The sequence below is a fragment of the Poecilia latipinna genome, unplaced genomic scaffold (genome assembly GCF_001443285.1).
Source record: "Poecilia latipinna isolate Pla-1442-1.1 unplaced genomic scaffold, P_latipinna-1.0 Scaffold19, whole genome shotgun sequence".
In the NCBI taxonomy this organism is placed as follows: domain Eukaryota; kingdom Metazoa; phylum Chordata; class Actinopteri; order Cyprinodontiformes; family Poeciliidae; genus Poecilia; species Poecilia latipinna.
This window is the reverse complement of record NW_015112635.1, coordinates 86,948-97,481: the sequence shown is the minus strand read 5'-3', so window position 1 is coordinate 97,481 and position 10,534 is coordinate 86,948. Positions and strand designations below refer to the sequence as shown.

General features: G+C 35.0%; 1 protein-coding gene across 1 annotated transcript in view; it reads right to left on the bottom strand.

The window, feature by feature from the left end:
• The window catches only part of erbb4b (erb-b2 receptor tyrosine kinase 4b), a gene marked incomplete at its 5' end in the record, with an annotated part of 154,438 nt that extends 145,991 nt beyond the window's left edge, over window positions 1-8,447 (bottom strand). Inside the window, one exon of the mRNA XM_015034837.1 lies at window positions 8,271-8,447. Coding sequence (XP_014890323.1) covers window positions 8,271-8,447 — 177 coding nt within the window. The remainder of the gene's footprint in view (window positions 1-8,270) is intronic.
• Between the last annotated feature and the right edge of the window lie 2,087 nt (window positions 8,448-10,534).

Genomic DNA, 10,534 nt, shown 5'->3' with positions numbered 1-10,534 from the left:
AGGATTAAAATGTTTTTTTCTTTTCAAAAAAAAGAAGAAAAAAAAAAAAAAAAAAAAGTGGCATCCCTAAGGATGTCAACTATCTTACAGTGAATGTAAATTTTCGTGCAGAGTTACGATGGTGTTTAAAATTAAACTATTTTAGCAACTAAATGAATCTAGGGTAACTGGCATCCTAGTTCTGTGTTCATTATTTAGTATTGGTGTATTAATACAAGTAAATCAATGCATAAATATCACTATTATGATCTGGATTTCTCTAACATGACTTAAATGAATAAATAAATAATAGACAGACTTCATGCAATCCCAAATCTGATCTGGGATTGTCTCAATCTGCAGATTCAGGTTTTAAAGTATTGAATTACTCTCCCTGATCAACATAAAACACATACCCATATTTCAATACAGAAATAGTAAAACTGTTCAGAAAGAGATCACTCATTTTTGTATCTGTCCCAAAATATTCAGATTTAAAAGGTACTTCTATGCTGATAAACCAGTCATTGAAATTCATATTCTAATGTTTTGTATTTGCATGGCTGTAATGTAAGGTTGAGATTTTACAAAACAGAGAAGGTGAGTAAATAACCTGATCTCAGACAGAACTCATACTGCTGAGGTATACTATAATTTTAAATGTGCGAACAGAAAAATAAATCATAAACAGCAGGAGAGATGAAAGAAACCCACTATAGAGGACTAGGCTAGCCAGAACCACAAGGTTCCTTATTATTATGCATGGAAGTACAAGCAGAAGTTGAATTCAAAAAAAAAAAAAAAAAGCCAGAGGGGATTATAGTTGCAAGTGTTTTCAACGGGTTCAGCTATCAATGATGACTTGGTAATGGGGATGATAAAATGTGGTTCCAGAGGAGCAATTCTGCTTGGGAGTTAAGCCTAAACACATGCCATTCTTAAAAAGGACTCCCTCAAGTCACACTGCATGCAAGAAGTGAACTGAAATCTTACTCCATATCATTTACATTTCTTTTATTCATATATTTATTGAGTCGTTTTTTTCAGGCTACAGAAGAAGCTAGATATGAAGTCGAAATGCAAACTGAGAAGCAGGGTGGTCTGTCCCTTCTTCAGCCCTGCTTATCCGTACCTGCAATGTATTTGAAAATATGCAAAAACAACCATTTTTAACGTGAAAATCTCTATCAATCAGTTGTGCACCTAATTAATAGACTTTTCAGTGTGCTTTTAAAATAAACCACAACTTTAAAATTTGGCATGAGCAATATGAAAGAATGCATCTAACCTTCATAGGGGGAAATAGCTGAGTTTGGTGATGATGGTCAAATATTGTGGAAGAAGGTTTTTTTTCTTTTTTTTTTCTTGAGATCCTTGGATCCCCTAGAAGAATTGCAATTTTGTTGTGGAGTATTTTCATCTTTTTGAAAATGAAAAGGATTTTACAATACTCCAATGGTCTCTTTAGTTACCAAATCTCAATCCAAAGAAGCATCTTGGTGGTTTGTTGAAATTAGAGATTTACATCATGGAGGTGCACAAATTAAATATTAAACTAAATTAGAATTTAAAAAAAGTTCGAAATGCAAACAGGGTTCAGTTGAATACTACCAAAATGAACCTAATGAAGAGGCCAGGAAAAGTATGCGTGAGTAGAACTTCCAATGTTGCAGATATGCACAGCCTAAATATGTATTTGATGGATGGGGATTTGAGAGAAGTGTTGCCATGGCGAAGAGAAACTTCTCTAGTGCCATATTTCACATAACGTCCCATGCATATCCATGCATACACAAATAAAAGTGTTTGTGAAAACACACACATACACACACCCACAAACTTGACACACAGTCAGATTTTGACTATCATTTACTGCTTCTTTTCAATGCAAAAATGGAGAGTCATTCATTTTCAGGTGCGGCTGTCCCCATATCTCTCACATTCATCTTTTTCACACACATTGACATGCTATATATTTGGTAACTGCTGGAGGTGAAAGAGGAAACCTGAAAAGTCAAATGCTGTTTTTTGGGGGGAACAAATTAAATGTAAAATATCTCAAATGTCAAAGCCAGTAACATGACAATGCAGAGGAGACTACAACCTTGTCCTGTCATCAACGTCTATCTGATAATTGGTATCACAAACCTAAGAACCTATGGGAGCCCAGTGGGAGTGTGTAAAGTAAACTGTGCAGAATGAAAGTTACTATCTGAGAAAAGAATGAGACCGATAAACATTTAGTGCAAGGTGAAGAATGCTCCATTATTTCAGTGCAAAAGTCAAACTTTTGCTCACTATCCATTCTCCTCAGGACTTCTCTCTCAATGGTGTCATTTCCATCCCCACACTGTCCTTCTTCATGTCAAATTAAAGTGATGGAAATGAACTTGAGGAGACACTAATTGCAACTGTCAATCCAATCTAGGTTAGGGCTGAAAGACAGGGGCTCCCTAGCACTTCATCAGTCTTCATTAATATTGAAGGAGTTTGCTGAGGAGCATGGGGCCAACGTAATCTGCGCTCATCTAACAGTGCATCAGAAATTAGGAAGCTGGGGAGGGCAGTGATGGTACCCAAGGGACAAATATGCCAGTCAAAGAGAAATATGAAGCGAGATATCAGGAGACAGCAATGGTGTGCAAGAGAAGTGCCTCTAAATTTCGTGGGAAAAGGAAACTAAAATACCTAATAAGCATTTTTAGATCTCATGGGTACAAATGGTACCTAGTCTGAGAAAGTTTCCTACAACTGTAATATGCTACTGTATGGCATCTGCATGGGATTTACTGCAAATACCTAGTAAATTGGGTTCCATCTTGGTAGTAATTGCTTTTCTCTGAATATTGATGAAGTAGAACAAGTTCTGTTAAGTGACTCAATAAAATAATTATGTGTATTTTTTCCAATGTAAACCAATGAAAAACTACAATATATTTGTTGTACAAATAGATATATTTTTGCAAAACCTCTGGCCAGTACTGGGTAGCCATAACAATCAATTGTTATTCTGATTCCCCTCATGACCTCAGTGATGATTTATGATCCAGAAGTTTTTGTATTGGGGAAGTTGAAACTTGTTTCCAGTTTCAGAGTGGGTGGGGTGCAAGAAAAATACCAGAGAAAGTGTAATTTTGTTTTAACAGTGAGGAAAAATATAAATAAATAAATAAATAAATAAATAAATAAATCTATCTGCAGGTCACTTTCCTAGATTTTTTCTTTTTTTTGGAGGGATTTGCAAACCTAACAATCTAATCTGACTAGCAACTATGTATTTTAAAGTGCAACATACCAAAGAAGACAGATGAATCAAATAAATAAAGTTAATATAATGATACTGAAAAAAGATATGATTTGACAGATTATTGACAGATTTAATTCCAAAGTGTTAATTCAACCAGATTATTGCAGCCTGTAAAACAATAGTACTGAGCACAAATTAGATTTTACAAATCTACAGAGCTTCCCATTTCATAATGAAACAAGGCTCACTTTCAGAAGCCTCTACATTTTGTGGGAAAAGGAATATATAATTAGTTGGTTTTCTATTATTACTATTGTACTATTTATGATGCAACTTGATAATAGACAGAAAAGAAAAAAGTTATCTACAAGAATAATTATAGCATTTATCATATTACTCATATCTCTGAAACTTTAAGTAAATAATTCTCCAACATGGCCTTCCTTCACATATGACAGACTACTGTCAATGAAGTAATTTGACCCCAGAGAGAGGATGCCACAGACTTTCTGGACATGTTAAAAACTTTTAGGCCATGAGCATTGCAACTCAGACACCATGTAAAATACAAATGGAGTTTAAACCATGTATTTATACACCATATAAAAAGACTCATTCACATTTTTTCTGAGTGTTTGACGGTAAATCAGACAGAGCTTCTTGTGTTTTAAGTCAGTTAGAATAACCAAAATTTTGCCCACTCGCTAAGTTTTCTTCACCAGAAAACTTAGCAATGTTTTTTTTGAAGTCATTTTTCTGTAAATTTATTCTAATTCGGAAGTTTACATTTGATCAGTATCAAGGATAATTATACTGTATGACTTGGGTCAAATCTTTTGGGTTTCCTTCCACAATCCTTTCATAGGTTTAATGACCCAATTCAGCAAATCCTGACACAGATAGAAGCAGGAGGATGTGTTCTACTGATCACCATGCTGCGTTCATGGGCCCACAAATAAATGGAAATGTGGCTGTTGTGAGAGCTCTGTGTTCTATCAATTAATAAATGCAGCAACATTTTGAGCTATATGCTCTCTCAATTAATATATTTTCTGTTGAAATGGAATTATTAAGAATGTTAAGCCATATCATTTCTTTACACTTAGACTAAACTGAGAAGTGTTTTTAGACTTGTCAACAAAGTTTGTGACAACAGCTTTATTAAATGTTATCAATATGTTTTTCACATTTCTAAATTTCCTCAAATATCTAAGGCATTGATTCCATAATTTAAAAGCCATAACCTGAGTAGTATGTCTGAGTGTTATATATAAAGTATTACCTGAGCCATATCCATGCTTTATTGGGATCAAAAAGGTATTTTTGAATTTGAATGTATAACCAGTGTGTCTATCTTCTGATGGTTACTTGATGATTGAATTCATTATAACATGAACATGAGAGAGCATTTTTTTGTTTTTGTTTCCTGAAATTTCCTTAGGTGGGTAAATGTAAAATAATAATGTTTATGTTTAAATGGAAGTAATATAGAGAACATGCTTATCAAACTGTTACCTTGATTGTATTAAGGGTAGAAAAAAAAGTTTCAACAAAAGATTGCCGTAGATGCCACTGATATCACATTCTAGATCGAAATAGGGCTTTTGGAAAATTATGGTCTTTGTCTTTTAATGCTGCCCTTAGTGACTCTTCAATGAATTGTGCACTTGACCTTACACTTGTTCAAATAACTCCCAGCTGTCACAGTGATGCTCACCAGATGGAGAGCACAATGTGCGCGCCAGTGAGCAGGAATAGACTAATCGGCAACTAAAGGTTAAAGACATCTTGTAACTTCAGTAAGGAACAACCTACATAGTTAAAATTGAAAGGTTGATGTCTACATGACTGGTAATGTGTTTATACTGTCCTCTTTGGTCATTTTCATTGGGGATCACACAGCAGGGTAGTTCATATAAAAGTAATGTAAGCAGTAAAAATGTCCTCCCGTACTTTCAGTCCTAGCTGACTTGACCTTTTTAGAGAAGGGTCCATCTACGAGTTAATAGTATATGGATGCTTCAGGAGTGAGCAAACATTTTGCTCAAGGGACTCACATATTCATATTAAAACAAAGCAAAACAAAACAAACAAAGAAAGAAAAGGAAAAATAAAAAAATGTATATTCACCCGTTATGGCTGAAGGGACATTAACTAAACCCCCATCAGAGACATTATTGAAATAAATGTTTTCCTCCCTTAATCCTGAGAAAATATTAATAATAAAAAAAGCATTTATGTTTTTTATACAAAACAAAGTTTGTGATCAAGGTAAAATGACTTTGCTTTTGTAAGATTAACCATAAATCAAATAATAGTAAAACATCTTCTTACATACTTATATTTGCCTCTTCATACAAAGTTATTTTAAGTTTGCACCACTTATCGCTGATTTCTCATGTAAAGATAAAATGTCTACTATTTAGATGACCTGGAATGTTTAAAACATAGTATGGTATAGTATTTACATACACCGGGTGTAATTGGATGATTTAATAATTGGTTTTTATTTAATTGACATCTTGCATAATTTATTCCAATTTATTCTCATAAGTTAGTCAACTCTAAACATATAAACTCCTGTTTAACAAAGTGTTTTGCACGTTGGCATTTTATTTCAGTGTGCTAATTATGAGATGTCCTAGTTTTTGGTACATCCTTTGCTAAGAAGTAAACTTTCTAAAGATACTGAGACTACACAAGCTAGCATATAATCTTATTGCAAATGTCTGTCAACATCACCGATTTAAGCTAAAAATATAGGCAGTGATTCTATCAAATCAGCTCTATTAAGAAATAAAACAGCTGCAACTACGTGTATGTTACGAGCGATAACCATAATTGAGAGAAGACGACAAAAGCTGGTCGGAAATGGTTAAAAACTATTTTGTCAAAGCAGAAGACACTAACAGGAGGAAAGTAAACAACAGTATTCTTCTTGTAGACTGATTAAAAGGGACATTGAAAAAAAAGATAATACCTAGCTACCATTCCTTTTATCTTTTTCTGCCATCTGGCACATAAAAAGGTATGCTTAGGTTGGAATTTCCAATTTTTGTATGCAAATGCTTTCTGTGCGTAAAATATGGGAAACATATTCAAAGAAGTAAGGATTTGGATTCTCACATACTGTACATACGGTTAAAAGCTGACTGTGGGAGTCTTTGTAACAATGTGCATATGTGTGAGGGAATAAAAGCCTGTGTGCTGAAATGCAGTTATTAATCACTGTGAAAGCGTTGATTCATCTGTCGTGGTGGCAGTTTGGAAGATGGACTCTGTTTACTGCTAAAGCTGTTTGAGGGGCTTTGGGAGGCAGCCATCAATCTTTTGGCTATCTTCAAAAGAAGCCAATGCACAAGCATCAGTTTCAATCACCTCCCAAGGCAGGTGGTATGGTAAGCTCCAGCACAATAGTTTTCTTTTTTTTTTTTTTTCCCCTTCACTTCTTTTCTACCTCAAGGTTATTTTTTCCCTCCCAGGGGAGCAATGTTATTAATGTCTCTTATCATAATAATAATAATATTTCCTAAAAATACATACTGCACCTTGCCCTTTGGCTCCCTTGCTGTTTGGCACCTCATGTTTCTAATTAGCATCTTCAATTAACCCATTTTAATTGCCCACCATGAAAAGGTGGAGAACCCTGGCAAGTTGGTGCCACAGGGAGATGTTTTGTAAATGACTAGTATAATGTCAGCATCTAAAGAAAGGCTTGTACTAATGGACTTTCAACCTCATCCCGCAAATGTGCCCTTTATATAACACAAGCTGGTACGGGTTACACAGTTAAAAGGCATAAGATAAAGCATAGGTGAGCATGTTTCATAGTTCAAATTGGGTCCGTACCGATGAACTACAATCAGATTTCATTTCCCCCTCCTCAAACACATAACAAAATAAACAAAGACCCCTACCTAATTTTAGTCAATGAGGTCAGGTGTCTCTTCAGAAGTCTAATGGTAGCAGTTAACCGTCCATTGCTCCCTCTTCCTTAATATAATATGTTTTCTTTCATAGGAGTGTGAAACATTTAATGACTGTGTTGTTCTAATGTTTTTGGTCAGTCTAGATATGCCAGTTAACACAGATTAAACACAAGTAGCCCACTACTTCTACCTGACAAAAACAGACCATTCTTCTTTATTAATTTTAAATTACTGATGTAGTGACAAATACAAGAACACTACTTGATTTTTGGTTGAGATTTGCTTTCTTTGCAAAGCCTCAGTAGCCCAGTTCATTCTCACAGCAATATTGGCCCAATAATGCAGTCAGCACTTTAGTGTAACACCACGGGAGCTCTTATGCCCTCCAGAAAGATTGAAATCAATTGGAGTTGGATGGCGTTGGCAGTGCAGAGTACAGGCAGCACAGTCCAGGGCTCTGTTTGTTAGCAGGAGAGGTCTGAGAGGTCAATGTGAGCAGCTGATTTCCCCAAAACTGTATAGACTGGTTTCTTTATTCTCAACATTCCGACTGAAGACCACCTACCTTGTCGTTTGCATGAAGTTACAGCTCAGAGAAACTTTCAAATGAAAATATTAACTGATTTCAAGTTTGAAAGAAACAAATCATATTGTGTGTGTATTTGTGAGTGTTGGGTTAAGGTTCCTTTGGGACATATGTGTTGGGTTCAATAAAAAAAAAAAAATCTTTATTGGTATGGCTTGTATATGAGTATAACCAGATTTTATTACAGTATTGAAATCTATTCCAGTCTTTAGCGAATCTCAATTTTATTTAGACATGGGGTCAAAAAAGTCAATGGTTTAAATTAGCAAGCTAACCAGAATGGCTTCTGAACAAAATAGTCCTAAATTTTCAATGAATTTAAATTTTATGAGCTTTATACGTTTTATGAGCTTTACATTAACATTTTTGACAAAACTTTTTTCCAACAAGTATATAAATGTCACGCATGGCATATCTGTATCTAACTGAAAGACGGCACTACAAAGCCACAGGCTTCAACTCTGCCTTAGATCCATATTTCAACACGTCAAAACTTTTCATTTACAGCATCTTATTGTTTTGTCCTTACTCTGAGGAAGGTCAAATCTCGACTGCGGTCAATGCTCGTAATCTCAAGGTTGCCCATGACGACTTCACAGTTCTCGTAGTATTTTCTCAAGGTGCGATACTGCTGCTCCAGGTCCGACAGAGTGCTTAGCTTGTTCTCCGTGCCAGCACAGACTGGAAAACATAAGACAAGGACAAAAAGATAATATTATATCAACTGTATTATACTTTGCATGTATGGTTTGATTTGTCATGAAAACTTTAAAATAATAAATAAAGGTGTAGGCAGATTCTTACTTGTACAAAAATATGCATTTGTAAAGGAAATACAAACAGCAGGATAAAAAAAATCCATTCAACTGAGTGATAAAGTGACAGATTAGCTCTGAGAAAAAAAAACAAAAAACTATTAGATCAGAATAATACATCTAGTGTGAACATAAGTGAAGCACACAGTGACTGTTAAAAACTTCCGCGTTGCTTAATGGTTTAGAAGCAGCATTGCAAGTAATGTTTCTTTATGATAGGCAGATAGTCTACTGAGAGTTTTCAGGAGATCCTCAAAAGTGTTTTCTGCCACTAGTGTTTTCTTTTTTTTTTCTTTTTTTTTTCCCAGTAGCATGTTTCATAAACTCACTGAGCTGTAGGCTAGGTATGTCGGCTGGATAGAGTTATTCAATTTCATAAAGTAAAATTTTCATTTGCATTGCTGTGGCAGTGTGGTTTCTCCCATACACAGTCTCATGGTTGACAGTGAAGCCTGCACTGAGGCAGAGGGGTGACGGGCCCTTCCGTGAGAGTCTTGTCACAGTGTCACCTTTGAGCTTTTACTCTTCTCTTTGAACACCTCCACCTTGAAAGATCTTCACTGATGCTCTGCATTTTATACCAGATCCATTCTATGTGCTACCATGAACTATGCATAGCTGTCAATAATATTTACTATTCTCTCTTTCAGTTCAAGCTGAGTGCATATTATCCTTGCACTTGCAATAATGTAGACCAAAGCCATTTAACCGTTTACTCAAAAACACATCCATGCACACACGCAATGTGGAAAAAAAAAAAAAAAAAAAAAAATCAATTCCATCTGGTTTTCCCTTCGCAATTACACAATAGATGCATGTGGGGGGAAATAAGAAGATTCAGCCTTGGGGCAACCAAAGCTGTAAAGACAAATGAGATTGTATTTAAATACTTCCACATCGAAACAGATATTAGATAAGTGGAGCCAGTCCAACGTGACCTGAACAATACCCATATGAACAGGTACTGATTGGCTTTGTTGTGCATAGCATACCGTGGTGCTCAGGAATGATATATGGCAGACCTGGGTGTTTTCAATAACAGTTAGCGTGGGCTAGAAGGCGAGCGGGTGGAGGTAGAGAAGGGTCATAAAGCGAGGATAGGTGTAATAAACTGTTATTGCACCCTTGGGGCAGGCCACTGAAATTAGAGGAAGGGGGCATTGTGGCATGTGATGTCTGCTGAAATTTACTTTTTACACCCATATGCTTCCACTAGTGTGCCCTTAAATGACCATTCCACCTATATGCAATATGAATATGAAATTAATGGTTATGCATAACAAACACGAGTGGGTATTTCATGTCAAATGCCCCTGTTTTGTCAAATATTTCAAAACTACCTCACATACCATTTAAATGTAAGATGACGTGTAATGTTTGTGTGAAATATTAGCGGATTAATTTTATGGTAAAATTGATGGAGTTTATAAAAAAATCTGCTTTCATATTCATACAATTTATGTCAATTTTTTGTCTTCTTTCTTAAAAAGTCTGTTTTACTGTAGAATAAATCTGTCTTAATATGATACCAGTGTTTCTGGAGAGATCTTCAGTCACTTAATAGAAAACATTTAATATTAGACAACTGAATCTTTTACTAAAGAGGGTTTTCTTGAATGATCTTCCTCAAGTGGTACTTTGGGGGGAAAAAAATGGCATTTTCCCCAAGCCAACGTTCCAGACATTCAAGATGCTATCTACAAACATTACCTATTGTAATATTTGTACTGACGCATCATTGGGGATGAGTATTTAGCACAATAAAATAGATATGTCCACTTGGAGAAATTTGAGCTTTGTGGTGGGATAAGGAGACTTCTTTTAGTTTCTGACTTGAGACTGCAACCCAGTATATATATATATATATATATATATATATATATATATATATATATATATATATATATTTTTTTTTTTTTTTTTTTTTTTTTTCTTTTTAAAAATTTACTTTTTTGATTTTTTGATGCATTAAAGATAA